The 22886-nt window shown below is 36.4% G+C and overlaps 1 protein-coding gene across 2 annotated transcripts in view; it reads left to right on the top strand.

Annotated features, from left to right (window-relative positions):
- RALGAPB (Ral GTPase activating protein non-catalytic beta subunit) overlaps positions 1-22097 on the top strand; it is a 96511-nt gene extending 74414 nt beyond the window's left edge. For both annotated transcript variants that reach the window (XM_027867107.1, XM_027867106.1), the window contains exons 24-30: positions 7169-7334; positions 8091-8213; positions 12724-12860; positions 13478-13586; positions 15912-15990; positions 17123-17274; positions 17947-22097. In XM_027867107.1, the coding sequence (XP_027722908.1) occupies positions 7169-7334; positions 8091-8213; positions 12724-12860; positions 13478-13586; positions 15912-15990; positions 17123-17274; positions 17947-18140 (960 nt within the window). In that variant the 3' untranslated portion in view covers positions 18141-22097. The remainder of the gene's footprint in view (positions 1-7168; positions 7335-8090; positions 8214-12723; positions 12861-13477; positions 13587-15911; positions 15991-17122; positions 17275-17946) is intronic.
- The last annotated feature ends 789 nt before the right edge of the window (positions 22098-22886 follow it).

Raw genomic sequence — 22886 nt, 5'->3', positions numbered from 1 at the left:
AAAATTGCTTCCCATCTTTCTGCTTTCCTTCTAATTTTGGTTGCATTGGTTTTTTTTGTGCAAAACCTTTTTAATTTAATGTAATCAAAATTATCCATTTTGCATTTCATAATATTCTCTGTCTCTTGTTTGGTTATAAATTCTTCCCTTCTCCATAGATCTGACAGGTAAATTATTCCTTGCTCTCCTAATTTGCTTATGATATCACCCTTTATGTCTAAATCATGTACCCATTTTGACCTTATCTTGGTATATGGTGTGAGAGGTTGGTTTGTGCCTAGTTTCTGCCTTACTATTTTCCAGTTTTCCCAGCAGTTTTTGTCAAATAGTGAGTTCTTATCCCAGAAGCTGGAGTCTTTGGGTTTATCAAACAGTATATTACTATAATCATTTACTACTGTGTCTTATGTACCTAATCTATTCCATTGATCCACCACTGTATTTCTTAGCCAGTATCAAATAGTTTTGATGATTGCTGCTTTTTAATATAGTTTTAGATCTGGTACACTGGGCCACCTTCCTTTGCATTTCTTTTGCATTTCATTAATTTGCATTTGCATTTGATTAATTCCCTTGATATTCTTGACCTTTTCCAGATGAATTTTGTTATTTTTTTTGTAGCTCTATAAAATAATTTTTGGTAGTTTGATTGGTATGACACAGAATAGGTAAATTAATTTAGGTAGAATTTTCATTTTTTTTTTCATAATAGCTTGGCCTGCCCATGAGCAATTGATATTTTTCCAGTTTTTTAGATCTGACTTTATTTGTGTGAGAAGTGTTTTGTAATTGTGTTCATATTTGTCTTGACAAATAGACTCCCAAATATTTTATGTTGTCTACAGTTATTTTAAGTGGAATTTCTCTTTCTATCTCTTCTTGCTGAGCTTTGTTGGTAATATATAGAAATATATAATTGTTTATGTGAGTTTGTTTTGTATCCTGCAACTTTTCTAAAGTTGTTAGTTATTTCAAGTATTTTTTTAGTTGATTCTCTAAGATTCTCTAAGTATACCATCGTATCATCTGCAAAGAGTGATAGTTTTGTTTCCTCATTGCCTAGTCTAATTCCTTCCATTTCTTTTTCTTTTATTATTGCTAAAGCTAACATTTCTGGTACAATATTGAATAATAGTAGTGATAATAGGCATTGTTTTTTTACCCCTGATCTTACTGGGAAGGCTTCTAGCTTATCCCCATCACAGGTAATGCTTGCTGATGGTTTTAGACAGATGCTACTTATCATTTTAAGGAAAACTCCATTTATTCCTTAACTCTAGTGTTTTTAATAGGAATGGGTGCTATAGTTTGTCAAAAGCTTTTTCTGCAGCTATTGAAATAGTCATATGATTTCTGTTTGCTTTGTTATTGATATAGTAAATACCGCTAATAGTTTTCCTAATATTGAACCAGCCCTGCATTCCTGATATAAATCCCACCTGGTCATAGTGTATTATCCTTGTGATAACTTGCTGTAATCTCTTTGCTAATATTTTATTTAAAATTTTTGCATCAATATTCATTAGGGAAATTGGTCTATAATTTTCTTTCTCTATTTTGGATCAGCACCATATTTGTGTCACAAAAGGAATGTGGTAGAATTCCTTTACTTATTTTTCCAAATAGTTTATATATAGTATTGTAATTAATTATTCTTTAAGTGTTTTGTAGAATTCACTTGTAAATCCATCTGGCCCTGGAGATTTTTTCATAGGCAGTTCATTGATTGCTTGTTCAATTTCTTTTTCTAAAATGGGATTATTTAAATATTTCATTTCCTCATCTGTTAATCTGGGCAATTTATATTTTTGTAAATATTCATCCATTTCACTTAGATTGTCAGATTTATTGGCATACAGTTGGGTAAAATAATTCCTCATTGTTGCTTTAATTGCCTCTTCATTGGTGGTAAATTTGACCCTTTTCATTTTTGATACTGGTAATTTGGTTTTTTTCTTGTTTTATTTTATTTTATTTTTTCATGAGGCAGTTGGGGTTAAGTGACTTGCCCAGAGTCACATAGCTAGTGAGTGATATGTGTCTGAGGCTGGATTTGAACTCAGGATCTCTTGACTCCAGGACCGGTGCTGTATCCACTGTGCCACCTAGCTGCCCTGGTTTTCTTCTTTATTTTTTAAATTAAATTAACCAAAGGCTTATGTATTTTATTGGTTTTTTCATGAAACCAGCTCTTAGTTTTATTTATTAGTTCAATAGTTTTCTTACTTTCAATTTTATTAATCTCTCCTTTGATTTTCAGAATTTCTAATTTGGTATTTAATTAAGAATTTTTAATTTGTTCTTTTTCTAGCTTTTTTAGTTGCACACCTAATTATTGATCTGCTCTTTCTCTGTTTTATTCACATAAACATTTAGAGATGTAAAATTTCCCCTAAATACTGCTTTGGCTGTGTCCCATAAATTTTGCTGTTTTCTTATTATTGTCATTCTCTTTGATGAAATTATTGTTTCTGATTTGTAATTTTACCCACTAATTCTTTAGGATTAGATTATTTAGTTTCTGATCAATTTTTAATCTACCTTTCCCTGGCCTTTTATTACATGTAATTTTTATTATATCATGATCTGAAAAGTATGCATTTAATATTTCTGCCTTTCTGCATTAGATTATGAGGTTTTTGTGCCCTAATACATGGTCAATTTTTGTGTAGGTGCCGTGTACCACTGAGAAAAAGGTATATTCCATTCTGTCCCCATTCAGTTCTCTCCAGAGAGGTTGAGGTCCCCCACTAGTATAGTTTTACTGTCTATTTCTTCCTGTAACTCACTTAACTTCTCTAAGAATTTGGATACTATACCACTTGGTGCTTATATGTTTAGTATTGATATTACTTCATATTCTGTGGTACCTTTTAGCAAGATATAGTTTCCTTCCTTGTCTCTTTTAATTAGATCAATTTTTGCTTTTGCTTTGTCTGAGATCAGGATTGCTACCTCTGCTTTTTTTACTTCAGCTGAAGTGTTCTGCTCCAGCTTTTTACCTTTACTCTAGTTTTTTCATCAGGAAAATTTGAAAGTACTATATTTCATTTAATATCCATTTTTCCCCTAAAAGATTATACTCAGTTTTGCTAGGTAGTTGATTCTTGGTTGTAATCCAAGTTCTTTTGCCTTCCAGAATATCATATTCCAAACCTTCTGATCCTTTAATGTAGAAGCTGCTAAATCCTATGTAATACTGATTGTGGCTCCTTGTTATTTGAATTGTTTCTTTCTGGCTTCTTGTGGTATTTGCTCTTTGACCTGATAGTTCTGGAATTTGGCTATAATATTCCTTGGAGTTTTCATTTTAGGATTTCTTTCAGGAGATGATCAATGGATTCCTTCGATGACTATTTTACCCTCTGGTTTTAGGATATCAGGGCAGTTTTCTTTGTTAATTTCTTGAAAGATGCTGTCCAGGCTTTTTTTTTTTTTTTTAATCATGGCTTTCAGGTAGTTCAATAATTCTTTAATTATCTCTCTTGGATCTATTTCCCAGGTCAGTTGTTTTTCCAATGAGGTGTTTTTAATATTTTCTTCTATTTTTTCATTCTTTTGATTTAGTTTGTTTGATTCTTGATGTCTCATAGAATCATTAGTTTCCACTTGCCCAGTTCTAACTTTTAATGTATTATTTTCTTCATTTACCTTTTGTACCTCCTTTTCCATTTGGCTAATTCTATTTTTTAAGGAGTTGTTTTCTTCAGTCAATTTTTGTGCTTCCTCTTCCATGTTGTTGACTCTTTTTTTTATAATTCTCTTGCATAACTCTCATTTCCTTCTCTAATTTTTCTTCTGCCTCTCTTACTTGATTTTTAAAATCCTTTTTGTGCTCTTACAAGAGGACTTTTTGGGCTTGAGACCAATTCATATTCCTCTTTGAGGCTTTGCATGTAGGCATTTTGACATTGTTGTCCTTTTCTGAGTTTGTATTTAGATCTTCTCTATCGCCATAGTAGCTTTCTGTGGTCAGGCTCTTTTTTGTTTTTTGCTCATTTTAAAAGATTGAGCTCTGCTCCTGGGGGCACTGTCCCAAGCTTCTTGCAGTGAGGGGTAAGGGCCTGGTCACTGGTTATCTGTGCTAGAGCCTGTCGGGCTGGTGGCTTGCCCACTGTGCTAGGGTGGTCTAGCCTAGTCGTACCTATTGTGCCCGGGGTTCCAGAGCTGGCAGTTTGTCTGCTGCACTGGGACTGGAGGTCTTACAGATGGCCTGCTATGCCACTGACCAGCTGAGCCAGAACCATGGACCCTCAGTTGCTAATCTATGCAGTAGCTGAGAGCCTCCTGCTGGCTTGCCCAGATACCACATGTACTGGGCTGTGCTCCACTTCTGTCCAAGTAAGACAGACCTTTCCTGAAGTCCTTCTAAGTTAAATTGGACTGGAAAATTGTTTCGTTCTGTCTTTTTGTGAATTCTGTCACTCCAGAATCTTTTTAGAGACTTGATTTAATGTTGTTTCAGAAGGAAACTAGGAAAAGCACAGGCAACTTTCTGGCTTCTCTCTACCGTCTTGGCTCCACCTCCTACTGGTTTTTTTGTTTTGTTTTGTTTTGTGTTGTTTTTTTAAGAAACACAAGAGGAGGGAGAAAAAAGCCAAAAGATGGCAATGCTTTGGGCCATTTTGGAGGAGAACACAAGAACATTTTCTTTTTAGAATTACCAGATCCAAATTGGAAAGGACTTCAGAGACCATCTAGTCCAACTTATATAGAGATGTAATTTACTACCTCCTAAGGCAGCCCATTCTATTTTTGTTGAAAAAAAAAAAAAGAAAGAAAAGAAAAAATTTTACTTAGCGTGACCCAAAATTTCCCTTAAAATTTCTACCCACTGTTGCTAATTTTGCCCTCTGGGCAAAACAACTTTAATCCCTTCCTTATTGACAGCTATTTAGATATTTGAAAATAGTCATCACTTTCCTCTCTCTCGTCCTCTCTTCTACAGGCTAATTATGCTCAGTTTCTTCAACCAATAATCATGTAGCTTATGATCTTGAGGCCCTTCACCATCTTGGTCTTATCTTCTTCTGGGCACTGTCCAGTTTATCAATATCCTTCTTAAAATGTGATGGCCAGAAGCAAAGAAAGTACTACAAATGTAGTCTGATGAGAGCAGAATATAGCAGGGACTTTCATCACCTTTGCTCTGAACACTGTGCTTCCCAGTGCAGCACGAGAGGGCATCAGATTTTTTAGCTGCTACATCACACTATTAACATTATGTAGTCCATAAAAACCTTCAGATGTTTTTTCAGATGCCAAAAATGTGACCTTCTCTCCCTCATTTTGTACTTGTGAAGTTGATTTTTTGGAACACAAGCATAAAACTTTACATATATGGAAAGGACCTATGTTTTGGTTAGCTTGAGAAACTCCTTCCCTACCTTCCTCCCTGTATAGAATCTAACCTGTCTACAATTTAATAAATAAGTCGTGGAGAGTTGCCTGAGTTGTGTAGACCTTAAGTGATTTGTTCAGGGTGGAACAGCAAGGTCAGACATAGAATTTTCTAAGCCCAGAACTCTCTTCACTATGTAGGACTGCCTTATATTATCCTGATCAAATTTTATCTTCTTAGATTTGACTCAATGTGTCTAACCTGTCAAGATCTTTTTGGATCCTTTCATTAAATGCATTACCTATCCCTCCCAGCTTTGAGTCATCTCCAAATGTAATGTAATAAGACTGCTGTCTATGCCTTTATCTTAGTTATTGACAAAAATTTTAAATAGCCCAGGCCCAAGAATGGACATTTGATGCCTTTTACTAGCAAACCCTAAACTAATTCTGAATCTTTCTAACTGTCCTGTTGTCTAATCCATATCCTTGCAACTTGTCTGAAAGAATAGATGAGAGTGTTAATCAAACACTTAGCTAAAAGCTAGGTAAATAGTATCTTTCGATGTCCTCTGAACTGCCAGTCAGATAAACTTGGGGTTTGTTTGTTTATTTGCTTGTTTATCTATTTAGTGGCAAGATTTGAATATATTTTTTGTCTGGAGATTTCATTTTCTCTACCTAAGTTGCTCAAGTAGAAAGATGAATATTCAAATAAATTAATTTGGTTTACATTGAAATAAAGCTTCAGAAAGTAGAAATGAAACTGTTTCCCTTTCTCTAACATATAGAAATTTATTAGTAATTAGACTATATAATCCTATTTTCAAAAAAAGAAATAAGGTTAGCTTGGCTTATGCTACTGAATGTTTAATTTTATTTATTCTGCCTTGTTGAAAGGCTGTGGGTTTGGGATGAGATTTTATCCCTTGTTTTGCCTTTATTTGTTTTTGGAGGTGGTATTCATGGTGGTAATTTATTTTTTTAAGGTGGACCAGATTACCAAGCTGGCGTATAAAGAAGGTTTGGAGGGATCAGATTCAGGAGACTTATAGAGGTGATAGAGCCCAGAACATGAAATCAAATAAAATTTGGAAAAAAGACTCAAGGAGAATATGAAAGCATTTTTAAATGTTAGAATTAAGAGGTAGATGAAAGAAAAGATTACATCCTTGACAGATCATAGAGGAAATAGCATAAAACACAAACTTTTGCTGAGAAGAAATAGCACAGGGATGGGATATTCAGAAATTAAACTGGTGAGAAGAAAAAAAAAATGAAAGAAATTTGTATTAATATCTGTGGGATGGTTCATGTCTTATGTAATTTAAATTGTATGAAGTTTATTACAAGGCTTTTTAGAATTTATAAAATTTTTGAGGGATACTTAAGAAATAAAAAGACCAAATTTTAATAAATATGCACCCAGAGCTCATACAGAATACTCTTCCCCCTTTTTGTTCTGAATTAGTAATTGCTTGATTCTTGTGAACCAATAGTTTACTGCACCATCTTGTCAGCAGATCACTTCCTTTGCATGTTGGGCAGCTAAAGACAATGAAAAAAAAAAAAACCTTAGTATTCCTCCTAATTTGCATAGTATATATATTGTGGAAAAGGGTTTCCAGAGTGAGAAGACATGCTACTTTGCAGTTGTTCTTCTCTTTGAACTTAGGAATGGTATTTAGGACCATTTACTAAGATGAACTGGTACTAACTTTAAGTTACCAAGCACTTTAAAAGTCATCAAATTATTTTTTATTTTTAAATTCAGATTTATTTAATTGGTTTCTTCCTTTATTATTTCTGTTCCCGGTATGTGTTTCAGATTCTGAAGAATGCTGAGTCTTCCAAAAATGTTCAGCCACATTTCTTAGAATTTTTGTTGTCTCTTGGCTGGTCAGTGGATATAGGGAAGCACGCTGGTTGGACTGGACATGTTTCAACAAGTTGGTCTATTAACACTCATGGGGATACCGATATAGCTGAACAAGGTAAAACTATATTATTCAACTAAAAAATATTAAGATTTTGAAGCAAATTTTTTTTTTAATTCAAACTTAGCAATGATATCTAATGTGCCCTTTATTCTGCCTAACTTCTATTAGGAGAATTACATAAACATTTTAATTTAGTTTACTAAATTTTCAAGATATCTAGGAAGAAAATGGAACCAAAAGCGGACTGTCAGTGCTCATCTACTGAAAGTAATAATAACACGAGAACATAGCATGTACACACATGCCTTTCAAAATGGCAACCCTGGCCCCTGCCACAGCCTGGTCCCTTCCTTCCTTCCATTCTGCATTCCTTCATTCCTTCCTCCCTCCCTCCCTCCCTTTTTCTCTATCTTCTTTCGTTCTTCCTCCCTCCTTCCATCCTTCACTCCTTTTCCTCTTCCTTTCCCTTTCTTCCTCCCTCCCCAATAAGACAGTGGGTGATACCTCTGCTCCCATACCTCCCTCCTACTGTTGAAGTAAAGGCTTTATTAACTCAGAGCTAGTTACCATATGGAAAGTTGTTATAGAACCAAATAAATTAGTTTTTATAATTACAAGATCTAAAGAGTTGATGGAAAACCCTTTTCTAGAATATTTATACTATGTTCTGACACAGAAGCTGGTAATGAATAGAGACTTCCCTTTTACCACTGTACAATTTTAGTGACTATATAAAACGTTATGAAGCTAGGTAGTTGGCATTCTGCTGATCTTGTATACTCCTTATAACACTTGATTTTGTGTTCCTAGAGGAAATAGTTCCATGTGAAGATATTGGAGCAAGTATTTTCAATGGACAGAAAAAGGTGTTGTATTATGCTGATGCCCTTACAGAAATGGCTTTTGTTGTTCCCTCACCTGTGGAATCTTTAAGTAAGAACATTTTCTGCATTCTTCTGCCTCTGTGTATTATTGTATGTATAGCATCCAAAATAGTTGTTTTTCCTCTTAATTTTTAACAAAGTCTCTTTCATATTTTTAACCATCATTATAATAACTGTTTACCAGAAGTTATACCTCACCTATTTCAGACTAAATAAGCCTTATCTTTTTATAACTCCTTATGATCAGCCTTGTTTTCCAATTTTGATGATTTTACTTGATCCAAAATGGTCTTTTTACATATTTTTCACATGCATTCTTCAAGTTAATAGAGAGTTCAGGATGTTTTTTGTTCTAATCCCATGGCTTTGGGCATGGAATAATCTAGGCTATTTATTTATTTATTTATTTTAAAATTTTTATTTTTTTATTTTTAGGCAATTGGGGTTAAGTGACTTGCCCAGGGTCACACAGCTAGTAAGTGTCAAGTGTGTGGTCTAAGGCTAGATTTGAACTCAGGTCCTCCTGACTTCAGGGCCGGTGCTCTATCCACTGCACCACCTAGCTGCCCCTGAATCTAGGTTATTTAGAAAAGGTGTTTTCCACATTGTCTCAGTGATTTCCGGGAATAGAAACTCCATTCCCTTCTTTGTGGGAAGCTGACATCCCCATCTTCATAAAAGTCACGCTCATCTCCTCAGGCTGGTTCTTAGAAGAGAAACTGACTTCTTCAGCGTGTCTTCATTAGAGCTCTTCTCGGCCTGGCCCCTGCCATCCTGCTGCACCAACCTGCTTGCTGTTTTTAACAGACCACACTCCCTCTTCCATCTCCTCAAAACTCTACCGCCCTTCAGCTTCTTTATTTCCCAAGCTTTCTTCAAGACTCATCTCAAGTCCTACCTTGTGCCAGAAGCCTTTCCCATTCTCTGCTGACTTCCCCCTCTGAAATTAACTTCCATCTGTTCTGTACATATTTACGTGTTGTCTCCCTGCATTAGAATGTGAGTTCCTTGAGGGCAAGGACTGTTTTTTGCCTTTCTTTGTGCCTTCAGTGCTTTTAGCGTAGCAGCTAGCACATAGTAAGTGCTTAATAAATGCTTATTGACTAGCTAACGTTATGAATCACCCTCAAGCTTATTCTTTTCCAGGCTGGTATATTGATCTTATGTATTCCTGGCTTTTCTCTCCAGGAACTTGGATTCAATACTGATTTTGCTACTTATTTGTTAATTAGAAAGCAGAAATTAGAATATTCATAAGAATCAAACTTGCAGGGACAGAAGTGGAGCAAATATAAGACAATTTTTCTAAGGAAACTTTGGTTCTGAAGCACATTCCTGTCCCAATCATTCTACAGGCATTTATTAAGCACTTACTGTATACCAGGCATCTTGCTAAGCATAGCGCAAGGAATACAAAGAAAGGCAAAAAACAGTACCTGCCCTCAAGGGTGTCACAATCTAATGGGAGCAACAACATGCAAACAACTGTAATCAAAGCTTCTTATCCATCTTGCTAGGACAAAAATCAATCCTAGGTTTTAGCCAGCCAAGTTTGTAGAAGTAGGTAAGTAGGTATTTACTTGGCAAGAGTGTGGAAATGTAGAAGAAAGAATCAGGGTATTCTTAAAGTAGCATGGTAGTTGTAACTGTGTGTCATGGTTTGTTAATCTTAGAGAGTGTTGTAACTACTTCTCATCACCTCTTTCAAGGTCTGTCTCAAGACATATCTCATCTATGAATCTTCCCTAAATCTCTTGCCCAAAAGGGTTTTGCCTTTTCTTGACCTCTTAAATCATGTAATGTCTGCTCCACAAATTGGGGCCACTTGATTTAGCTATGATATATTACAACACCTCTGACATCCAACCCCTTCTCCCTACTTGTATGGTCACCAGGCTAGTCAGGCCCTCATCATCACTGGCCTGGATTCATGCAATAGCCTCCTAATTGGTCTTCCTTGCTTCAAGTCTCTCTCAACCCTAATTCTTCCTCCACACAGCTACTATAGATATTTCTCTAAGTTGAAAATCAGATAATGTCATTCCCTACCCAATCAACTCCAGTGGTTCCCTATCACCTCTAGGATAAAATATAAACTCTTCTTTGGCATTTAAAGACCTATGTTGCCTACCATTAACCTACCTTCCCAGCCTTATTACACCTTATTTCTCTTCCCACATAGTACAATCCAGCCAAGCTAGCTTTTTTACTCTTCCTTAATACATGATATTCCATCTACCATATTCGTGCTTTTGTACTGACTAAACTCCATGCCTGAAGTACATTCCCTCTTTGCCTCTAACCCTTAGAATCCCTAGTTTCCTTCAAAGTTCAACTCAGGTACCACCTTTTACAGGAAGCCTTTTCTGATCCCTCTAGTTTATCAAAGGGCCTCCCCTACCTCTCAATGCCTGGTGTGTGTTTTGTATTTGTTTTATACATATCTATGTACATATGTATTTATATACATTTATGTAACATAGTAGTCTCATCCAGCTGGGTAACATGCTTCTTGAGTATAAATACTTTGGTTTTTTTTTCTTGTCTTCATTTCTCAGTGTCTAGCAGAGTTCCTTGAGCTTAGATAAATGCTTGTAGATTGATAGTAAGCTTCTACTATGTACCAAGCACTGTGCTAAGTGTTGGGGATATAAAGAAAAGCAAAAGACAGTACCTTCCCTCAGAGAGCTCACAGTCTAATGGAGGAGACTGCATGTAAACAATTACATGTAAACAAGCTATATACAGGATGAATTGGAAATGGTCAACTGAAAGATGGCACTAGAATTAAGGGGAATCTGGAAAGACCTCTTCTGGAAGGTGGGATTTTAGCTGGGACTTAAAGCAATCCAGGAAAGCCAGGAAGCAAAGATGAGAAAGAGCATTCCAGGTATGAGAGACAGCCAGTAAAATTGCCCTGAGTTGGGAGATGATAGGTCTTGTTTGAAAAGCAAGGAAGGATTATAGAGAATGTGGAGGGAGAGAGGATATGAAGTGTAAGAAAGGTAGAGTCCAGGTTATGAAGGACTTTGAATCCCAGAGGATTTTCTTTTTGACCCCAGAGGTGATAGGGTACCACTGGAGTTTATTAAGAGAGGAGGAAGGTGACATGTTCAGAACTGTACTTCCAGAAGATCACCTTGGAGGATAGAGTGGAGTGGGAAGTGACTTGAGGCAGGTAGACCCACCAGCAGTTATTGGAACAGTCCAGTCACGAGGTGATGAGGACCGGCATCAGGGTGGTGTTAGTGTCAGAGGAGAGAAGGGGGTATATCTGAGAGGTGTCACAAAGAAAAAATCAGCACAGGCCTTGGCAGTAGATTAGATTTAGGGAGTGGAGGGGGTGAGGCAGTGAAGATTTGAGGACGACTCTGAGGTTTTGAGCCTGAGTGACTGGGAGGGTGGTGGTGCCCTTGACTGTAATCAAGAACTTAGGGAGACAAGTGGCAGGGGAGTTGGTGGGAGGAAAGATAATTCAGTTTTAGGTGTGTTCAACTTAAAGTGTCTACAGGACGTGTAGTTCACAATCTCCAGTAGGCACCTGGAGATGGGAGACTGGATATCAAGAGAGAGGTTAAAGCTGGGTAGGTAGATTTGAGAATCATCAGCATAGATAATTGACTCCATCGGAGCTGTTGAGATTACCAAGTAAAAGAGTATAAAGGGAGTAGAGAAGAGGTAAAAAGAACACTGGATTTGGAGTCAGAAGCCTTAGGTTCAGAAATCTGCTTCTGCCACTTAACAAGCCAGGGTATCCTTGGGCAAGTTATCTAACCTCTGTGCCTTAGTTTTCTCACCTTAAAATGGGGATGTCTGGCCTGGCCCTACTTTGCAGGGATTGTTGTGGGAATCAAATGAGAAGATGTATAAAGGATTTTACAAAGCTTAAACCATTATGTCATTATTATCATAATTATTAGATTGTGTCTTGTAGTTCCCTGATTATTTCATATGTCAGTCTCATTGTCCCATTAGATTGTTCATTGAGAACAAAATGAGAGGAGGTAGCCTAAATGACTACAACATTCTGTCAAGCTCTTAAAATTCTGGGTCACACACTTTTGTTTTCCTCTCCTAGCACAGTTACCTGGCATACTGGAACTACTCATTAAATGTGAATTGGATTGAATTAATATTCATGTATTATGGAATTATTTTAGCCCTAGTATTTCTGAATATATCTAATATTTTATAGTTATTTAAACAATAAAGTAAGTCTTTGAAACAAGATTTCGTGTTTTCAATTCAGAAAACATTTACTAAACGCCTGTTAATGTTGTGCTAGATACTGTGCTAGGCACTGAGGATAAAAAGACTTAAAAATTAAACAGCCCTGGCTTTTGAGAAGCTTTCATTTTACCAAAAACTGACCTTCCTCTGTCTCTTTTACAGACCCATTTAAAATATTTTCCAAAAATAATACATGAATGGGCATTTTTTATACATTGTCTTGGGAGGTTAAGTTAATGCAGTCATTGACATATGTAGTTTTTAACTCTTTTGGCTCAAAAAATTAGCAAATTTATCATTATTGTTGTTGTTATTGTCATACTCCACAGCTGATTCAGTGGAAAGCAACATCTCAGACCAAGAAAGTGATTCAAATATGGATCTTCTGCCTGGAATACTAAAACAACCATCACTTACACTTGAACTTTTCCCTAATCATACAGACAATCTTAATTCCTCACAGAAGGTAAGGCAATGTGTTAATATGTTTTCAAACACTAAAAGCGTTTGTAGATTTATAACTAATAATTGTATATTTATAGCTAGTATCTTGGCACTGTCCTTTTTATCAAATATCCCCTGCTTCCTCCTCTTCAGTCTACAACATAGGTTTTCCTGCATAGTTTACAACATTAAACAGTGCCTTATACATAAGAGATAATCACATATTTGCTTATCAATAGATTCAGCCATCTCCTAATTATGTCTTGATTGGGAGCCTGGAATTGGTTGAGATTCTTCTCAAACCTTCCTTCTTATAGAACTAGGTTTCTTTCTTAAGTCAGCACTTTATATTAAATCTCACTGATATATTTATGTATTATTTCATTTTAGAGTTATCTGAATTTGTCATCTCTCCCTAATAGACTATCTACTCCATGACAGCAGGGACCATATCTTAGCTAAACTTTGAATTGACCCTAAGTGTCCAGCATAGTCTTCTTCTGCACATAGAAGGATGAATAAATACTGACTTAAATTGCTCCTATTTACAAATGAATCACTATTAACAAATTTTACTTTGCCAATTAATCAAGGAGTAGACTCCTTTGTAATTCATTTTCTTTTCTCTCCCACTTATAGTTAAGTCCTACTTCCCGCCTAAAGAAGTTGCCTCAGGGCCGAACTGTTCCACCAATGGGACCAGAGACCAAGGTGTCTGTTGTCTGGGTTGAACGTTATGATGATATAGGTAAGAGTATCAGACTTTTCTTGTAAGTCTAAATGTAACAACACAGCACCAGTAACACTGACTTAGGGAATTTTTCCATTACATTTTTTAAAAGCTTCTGTTAAAGCAGTGCCTCATGATGACATATCCTTGCAGAGCACAAGCTAGGGCAGGTCCTGCCAGCCTGCAGAGGCTCAGAGCAGGATAGGTCAGTCCTCAAAAGCTGGCATCGAGGGGTTTGGAGCAATACACAAAATTCTATTAAAATTGTACAGGGAGTTGTGGTGGAGAGAGGATTCAGATGGATCCTTGAAGTAAGAAGTTTTAAAGGCATATACCATAAAAATGTCAAAAGATGGAAAAACATGTTAGAGCAGTTATGGGAAAGGCAAGTATACTAATACATTGTTAGTGGGCTTGTGAAATGGTCTAAACTTTCTGGAAAGTGATTTAGAATTATGCTAAGTGATTTAAAGTGTCCATTTCACTCAGAGATGCCCCTCAAAGACATGTATTCTAGGGAAATCAAAGTTAGAAAGATCTGATAGACATCAAAATATTCATTGAAACACCGCATGTAGCAACAAAGAACTGGAAATTAGATGCCAGTTGAGTGGGGAATGATTAAACAAATTATGATGCAATAATTAGTGCCAGCTAGGTAGTATAGCAGCTAGAGTGCTGATCTTAAGAGTCAAGAAGACCTGAGTTCAGCTCCTCTCTCAGACACTTGCCAGCGTCATTTGACCTCTGTTCTCAGTTTTGTCATCTGTAAAATGAGGGTAATAATAGCACCTGCTGCATGGGGCTGTTGTGAGGCTCAAATGATGAACTCATATAAAACACCTGACCAACCTTAAAGTGGTTATGTAATGTTAGTTATTGTCATTATTATTGTGTGAATGTAATAGAATATATGTTGCTGTAAGAAAAGATGAATATGAACAATTCAGAGAAGCTTGGAAGACTTTTTATTTGAACTGATGCGAAGTGAAGGAAGCAAAACCAGGAAAACAATATATACTAAATACTACAACAATGTAAAATGAAAAGGAAAAAAATCAAAACTGAATACCATGTAATTAATAATGATCAAGCTTGCCCCTCAAGAAAAGATGAGAAAATGCCCCTTTTCCCTTTCTTTGTAGAGGTGAAAGATTTTAGGGTGCCTAATGTTATTTATTCTGACATATTCAGTAAATGTGTTGGTAAGTTTTACTGAATTTTTTTCTTCATTATAAGGGTGACACTCTGGATAGGAGAGGGTTATATTTGGAAATTAAGGTGATGTAAGAACAACATTTTTTAATTTTTCAGTTTTTTAAAGTTCATCTTGCCACAATTGATGCTTCAACTAAAATTGTTGCTCTCCAAATAATTCCCCAGTTCTTCTTCAAACCCCCATAAAGAGAAAGGAAGGAAAACTTTTTTTCCACCTTTACCCCATGGAACCTTTATTAAAATAACTGATGCCTTTTGTTTTAACATCACCTTTGTTTCCAAATCCCTTCTGCTCCTTCCCCTCCCCAGTGAGCCTTCCCTTGAAATAAAGATTAAAAAAGAAATAAACAGTTCAACAAAACTAAGCAACATCCACCACATTTGGCAGTATGTGGAGGACTGGCTACACATTCTTTGTTCCCCTGCCCCTCCATTTTTTTCAGGGAAGGAAGGCAAGTTCACTTTGGGGCCAAGCTTGGTAATTATCATTGTGTTCTATCCATTTACATTGTCCTCATTGTGTACATTGTTTTCTTGGTTCTACTTACTTCACTCTGTATTAGTTTACATAAGCTTTCCCTGGGACTTCTTTTTATGAATCTTTCTCCTTATATTGGTTGGGAGGTGAGTCTTGATTGGCCATTAACAAGTAGTCATGGTAGAGTTTAAAAGTTTTGGGTTTTTTTCCTTTTTCATTTGTAACTGTAGATAATTTTCTCCTTACAGTTATATAAACTACATAAGAGCATAACAAATGCACGTTGGTCAGACCAGCGAGTCCATTGAGCTCAGTGCTCTTTTTCAGTATTTCTTTTCCAATATTTTATGGGAAAGTTCAAAAGATGCTCTTTGAGGTCCCCAAAGGTTAGATTATCCCATCAGTATCCCTTTTGAATAACCCATTTGGAGCCATGAATTAATTAACCTAAGCTTGTCTTGACCTTGCTTGGAAAGCTCATAAGAGGTTTTATTGTTTAGTTTGATTTGAGGCTTTTTTTGCTGGTACAAATTCTGTTATTGTCTGTTGTTTAGGGAACTAAGTAAAACATGCTGGTTTTTACTCACTTTCAAGTAAGCAGAGATGTAGCAAAATCATAATTGTGATCAAATGCTGATTTCTTCCAGAAAACTTTCCCCTTTCTGACCTGATGTCAGAGATCAGCACTGGTGTAGAAACAACTCTGAACAGCAGCACTTCTCTGAGGTAGGTTGTGCTCACACAGGAACCATTCCTTTCTTGTGCCTTTGCTTCCCTTCGAGCCTGAGATGCTCAGCTGTTGAAGTGCTTTGCAGGGGAAAGTGTTGCTTTTGTTGCCATAACGGCAGAGTTTGGATTTCACTTGGGTAAAAGGGCATCTTTTTTTTTTTTTTGGATGGGAGTTTACTTTTGAAGTATGTTTTGTCCAAATCCCCTTTACCGCCTATTACTTTGACTCACCCTATTGAAAAAAAGGAAATTAGCTTGCACTAACCAAGAAATGACTTGAACCTTCAAATTGGTAACATTACCTCATGTAATAGGTTTAGTCTTGAAAATGTTCGTGTAAATTAAATGTAAATCAGATTGCTTTAAACTTAGAGGAGTTTAAAGAACCCTTACAAAATGAAGGAGCCCTTCTATCCCACAAATAACTGCCCCATCTTTTCCAGGTTTTCTTCAAGTAAGGCACCTTTTCATTGAGATGTCATTTTTCTCGTGATAATTTGGGACATATCTGGCCACTTTGACAATAAAACCTCTTTAATGGGATGTTTCTGTATGGAGACACTGTCCAAGAAATATTGTGAAGTTTGTCTTTAGCACTTTACACTCCTCCTTCAAGATACCTCATCACTTCAGGGTGGGGGTGCCTTCCCTGCCAGGTTCTTTCCTTTGTGTTTCCCCAACATGGGGTGCCATACTTTTCCTTTAAGTTAAAACTGCAGTTGCTGATTAAAACCTAATTACCCATTTGCTCCATTCCCCTGAAAGGCCAGATTTTTTATTTTTTGCCTTAACAGTATTAATGAAAGAATCTTTAAACAGACCTCCTTTACTCCATGTGAATCCCACTCCCACCTCCTTTTTTACCAAACCCTTTCTAAAGATAATACCATTAATACATCAGTTCTTTTTGTCCAGCTGGAAAAAATGGGGAGAGCGAAGCATACTACCATGGCAGCAAGTCATGGAAAGTTGTTTCCAGCAGGCAAGGCCTTCTAATACCCTCCCAATCACTCCTTGTAGGCAGTTACTATGTTATGGAAAGACACTAACTCCTTTCTTTAAGCTTACTTGTAACACACCTATGTTTTATCTAGTTTAACAAGTTTGCTCCCTTTTTTCCCTTTTTAAGATCATCAGCCACCCTTGAAAAAGAAGTTCCTGTCATTTTCATCCACCCTCTAAAAACTGGATTATTCAGAATAAAAATTCAAGGAGCTACTGGAAAGTTTAACATGGTCATCCCACTGGTGGATGGGATGATTGTCAGCAGGAGAGCACTTGGTAAGGACTTTAAATACCAAGGATGAAAAATTATAACTTATTTTACTATAGGACCGTAGCATTTTAAAGCTCTAATGGACCTTAAAAATACCAACTCATAGTGTTTTTATCCTTCCCAACTCTCCATGTTTTACAGAGAAAAAACTAAGACCCAATAAGGGCAAGGGACTTGTTCAAGCTTCCACAAGTTAGTTAATGGCAAAGCCAGGACTTGGTCTTAGGCCTTCTGACCCCACCAATTCATTGTTCTTCTCACTGCCTTTTTATAGACTGCAAAGGAGAAAGGGATCATGCTGGGCTGACAGCTATGATTATTTTTTACTACTGCTAATAAAAAGGTAAAGTGAGAGAAGTGTTTAAGCTTTTCTATTTCCTATGAGTGAAAGCAAGGGAAAATATAATTAAGGAAATATAGCTCTTAAATAAGAGTAGCTGTATCTCAGGACTTGATAGAGAAATTAGAAGATATTTTGATTTTATTATATCCCTTTTAGTTGCTCTATTCAGTGAGCTTTATCTCAGAAGTGCTGTGTTAGTCCTTAGGAGGATTTAAATGTCACAGACAATTAAATATTGCAAAGGTATTTACAAAATAAAAATGTTTTAGCTTAATTCTGATAATATACACAGATGACTTTTAACATTTGTTTAAAAATTCTTTTTGTTTTTAAGGTTTCTTAGTAAGGCAGACTGTAATAAATATTTGTAGAAGAAAGAGACTAGAAAGTGACTCCTACAATCCTCCGCACGTGCGACGAAAACAGAAGATTACAGATATTGTCAATAAATACAGAAATAAGCAGTTAGAGCCAGAATTTTATACTTCACTTTTCCAGGAGGTTGGGCTCAAGAACTGCGATTCTTAAACCAAGGTCCTCCAAAGACAGCTGTTAGATCAGAGATTGGTGGCTACCAGAGGAAACAATGGAAATATGTTACTAGTATTGACTGGAGAAGAAAAGTACCACCACCACCAAAAAAAAAAAGCTTATCTTTCAATCACCAAAACAGAAGAGACATCATTCTAAATACAACTTAAGAAGATTTTCTGCTTTCTGGTGAGAGGAGGTCTCCCAAACACAATCATAAACCCCTCAATGGAGTGGTATAAATTTTATCCAATACAACTTTCTTTTTTAAAGTGACAGTTTTACTTAAATAGTACATTTCGGGAGAAACTGTAAACAGCTCTGATAAATGTGTTCAGCGAGAAAAGGGGAGAAGCACATAAAGTGGTTTATAAACTGGCAGTCGGAAATAGTCTTACACAGCCCATTTTTCCAGGAGATTCAGTACCAAATTGGTTCCTCTCCTAGAATCTTGAAGGTCTGATTCCCCAAATCTGGAGATGCTTGTGCTGGGGAGAAAAGCGAGAAGAATTCTAGCCTCTTATTCTGCCATCAGCTTTACAAAAAGGAGAACCCATAAATATCTCTTGTGCAGATATTTTTAAAGGTCTGACTTTCAAATATTCATCTTCATGTATCAAAAAGATAACAAATATGTCAGTGTCACCATCATTCTACTCATTTATACAGACCATCTGTCTAAAAACAACCCCTATTCACCACAGAAAGGAGTCTGTCAGGAGCACATCCAGAGTGGAGTTCCGCCTCCTACATTTCCCGGCAGCATAGAGAAACAAGTGAAAATTCATCATTCAGCTTGTGTCCAGTTCAGCACAGTAGAAGGAAAAGTGTTTGTAAAACACTGGGAGAGAAGAGTTGAAATGTTACAAAATTACTTAGTGGTTTCAATAAATTTCAGCTCACAACTACTGTTGAAAATTATTTGGCTTTATGTATGAGCCGTTTTTATGTCAGGACCCAACAGAAAAATGTATACTATGAATGTCTAATTACGAATTTTGAAAGTATAAACTAAACTTCACTGAGTCAGTTTGTATTGCAAAAAGTAATTGCCTGTTATCCAAGAACGTACTCAGCATTATTAACTACGTTATTGAGTTCCTACAGAAATTGTTTCATTTGTCATTTGTTTTGTGTTCTAGCTTTTGCTAATCTGAAGATATGCTACACGTTAAAATCCCTATTGTGATTTTAGACATCCCTCTCCACCTGACTTTTACTGTTCTTCCTATGATGAAGGATTTTAGGTGGATTCAAAGTATCCTTATAGCGATTCCTAGAGCAGGGTAAGACAGTATTCTTCCTCTTTTCTTCCCTTTATTATTTATTGGTGATTATTTTATCTTCAGGTATTTAAATAACCAATTCAAATTCAGAGAAAATTGATCACACTACTTTCCGTTGAATTTGTTCACTTTTACACGAAGCATAGTCAGTAGATACAGTGTTCTGTTTGGTTTTATGTCTAGTTTAGTTTTTAACCACCCACACCTTCCCCTGCTCAGGTTCACTTCATCTTATTCAGTAAAGTATGCAGTTTGCCATCTGTAGGCAGAAATGTGAATCTGATAGCTTTTGTTTCCAAGTTTGCTCTGCAGTGTTTTGTTTTTTAAACTCTTCCTTTGCATCCAGGTCATTTCTTTTTACTAACCCAGCCTCCCCCCACTAGTATAATACAATTTTAAAGACTGTTTCCTTTCAAGCCAAGCTAGAATTAGACATTTCCAAATTGCTCATATAGCAAGGGAAACATAATGTTTGTTCAGCCATAAAAATTAATTGCCTGTTTGTGTGAAATCTTGACAGGACATCAGGGGTTTGCACATTGCAAGGAAAAACTGGCATTATCTTTCAGTTTAATCAGTCAAGAAGACTGTAGCACTGTCTTAGAACTTTTGAAATCCTAAAATTTAAAGGTAATTGATTAATGTCATTCTTACCCAATATTCTTCAAATAAAACTTAATTTTTGCAAAAGTGCTAATGTCAGGAAAGTCTGTATTCATGAAAAAGAAAATGTTCCTGACTCCACTTCTTTTTACTAGCATTTCTACATAATTTCCCTCTCAAATAAATGAATAAGCCATGGAGAATGTCATGTTTGTGGAAAAGGAGTATTGTATGCATGCTGTTAGTGGAAAGAAAACAGTGGGGCTCAGTAACCCCCCTGAAAATCTAAAAACCCAAAATCTGCATCATAAGCAAAAACAGAAGTGAATTCTGCCTTAGTCCCTAGAGGTCTGATAAAAGTAACTGTTGTAGCCATAGGGGAACTTTTTGATCAAAATTGCTGGACTTCAGCACAGTGTTGGTTGGAGTGTATGATCACTACACTCACCCACTGTCTTTACTATATACAAATCACTCTGGTTAATATGGCCTGTGAGAAGCATATTTAGTCCACTGATTAAATGGCATGGCGAGTGCATGTGCTCAGTTGTCACATAAAAGTCTTTACTATTCCACATAATTGAATTTTTCTGCATATGCTCAATAACTACTTTTGGACATCAAAAGCTCCTTTAGTTTACTTCATCTATAATATATTTGTCTTAAAAATATATTTAGTCACCATATGTGACTTTGCTACAGGTAGCTAATGGACTGTTTGGCTTACCCTGGAGGATGAGTGCGTTCCATGAACATAACGGTAGAGTTACAAAATTTCAGTTCTAAGGACAACGTCTGTAGCACATGTTCATGTATGTACGTACACACACACACACACACACACACTCTCACCCACTCACTTTTCTGAAGGTAAATTACTATTAAGATGTCTTTTGGAATAAACTTACAAGTTTATTGCAGCAGTTTATTCAGTAGCTATGAAGATGAGTAGGGATGACTGGTCAGTTTTCCCATACTTTAACACCTCTCTTGGCTACTTATCCTCTTGGTCTATTTTATTTGTTCTTTCCTTCCTTTACCATTCCTACAGTAGACAGTATAATTTTTGACATTTTTCTTTCGCCTCTCCTTTTAGCATTTTCTATTCTGAGGAGTTGTGTCCATCCCTCTCCTCTACCAATACCCTTTCAAGAAATGCAAAGTAGTTAATAATGGTAAATAATATGTGTTGGCTGTAGGATACGAGGCCTTCACAAACTGTTACCTCTTTGCACTTGTTGGGAAGTACTTGCTGTTTTTCAAGTACCCAAATGCATCAGTATAACTTAATATTATTGGGAGGTTAAATTTTACTCAGAATGGTGAGTACAACTGACCTGGATGGCAGATTATGTAATTTTGTGATGTCAGAAAATTTGACATTACTTACCTATCTGGCAATTAAATTTTTCTATTTAAAAACAATTTCAAGTCTCATTTAAGCACTGGATTATATCTTCCTAAAAGTATTGTTTTGTGCATTTAAACCATCTTAAATGCTTTCTATATTTAGAGAGCTGCTACAAAGACAAATCTTAGGAAATATCACTCGTATAACATTGAATCAAACAGTTTCTCAGCAGATGAGTATGTCTGCTTCACATATAATAGTCACTCTCCCAACTTGTGTCCCTGAACTAATTTTCTTTATTAAATGGTAAGAAAAAAGGGTGTCATTTGAAATTTCACATTTCAAGACTTTCTCTAGAAGTGAATGGAGGGCATCTTTCTCAGGCTTTGTAGTTGTGGCTGGCAGCAAGCAGTAGCTATTATTTGCTTGAAATCACAATACAATTTGTATGAACTTCTGTATGTTGCCAAGACATGATCTTTTTGTTGTTATTGTATTTTCTGTAAATATTTCTGGCACTAAGTTGTAAAGTAAAGACAACATGTAAATATGAAGATGTGAACTCTGTTCCCTCCTCTCTAGTATTTTATCTCTTTGTTAGAGAAGGCACAGAAGCTTGTTTGTATTTATGCCGATTCTTTGTCCAGAAGAAACACATGGAATACTGAATGTAACACATTTAGTCAATTAAATTTTAAGCAGATTCTTATCTAATTCCCTGTGTGCTTTTGGTTAGAGTCTCATTCCTTCCAACTGAACTCTTTCCATTCCTTACTTGATCCCTGTGTGGACAGGAGTATTTTTAGCCAATTTTTGTTCACTTTGAGCAGCAGGATTTGTGGGCCACCCACTGTAGAGGTGGATTCTACATCTGGGTTTTTGTGCTTTCCTTAGAAGAGTGTTATCGAATTCCAAAAACAATTCACTTTTAATTTATCTTTATTTTTAAAATATGAAGCCCATAGCATTTTAGGGACTCATGATACATAATTAAGTTGTCAGTGAGTGTCCTGTCCCAAAAAGGTGAGAACCATCAATTTAGCTGGACTGGGTCAGATCATATTTGAATTCTAAAATAGGAAAATGCCCATTAGACTGGTTTTAGTTCTGAGTAGGGGGATGGAGGACAGTTATGAGCCACCAAAGTGATATTCTTAAAAGCACAGGTCTGGCCACGTTATATATGCAAACACACACATACACACACTTGGTAAACTCCAGTGGCTCCCTGTTGCCTCCCTGATCAAATACAAAATGCTAGTAGAGATCCAAAGCCCTTCACAACCTTGCCTCTACCTGTCTTTCCAGTCTTCTTACACCTTACTTCCTGCCACATACTCTTCAATCCAGTGACACTGGCCTCTTGGCTGTTTCACAAACAAGACACTCCATCTCATGGCTCCAGGCATTCTCTCTGGCCGTCCCCCATGGCTGGAATGCTCTCCCTCCTCCACTCCACCTGCTGACCTCTGTGGCTTCCTTTTAAGTTCCAACTGAACTCCT

The sequence above is a fragment of the Vombatus ursinus genome, unplaced genomic scaffold (assembly GCF_900497805.2).
Source record: "Vombatus ursinus unplaced genomic scaffold, bare-nosed wombat genome assembly UNPS02014785.1, whole genome shotgun sequence".
NCBI classification, from domain to species: domain Eukaryota; kingdom Metazoa; phylum Chordata; class Mammalia; order Diprotodontia; family Vombatidae; genus Vombatus; species Vombatus ursinus.
This window is presented reverse-complemented; position numbering and strand designations above follow the sequence as displayed.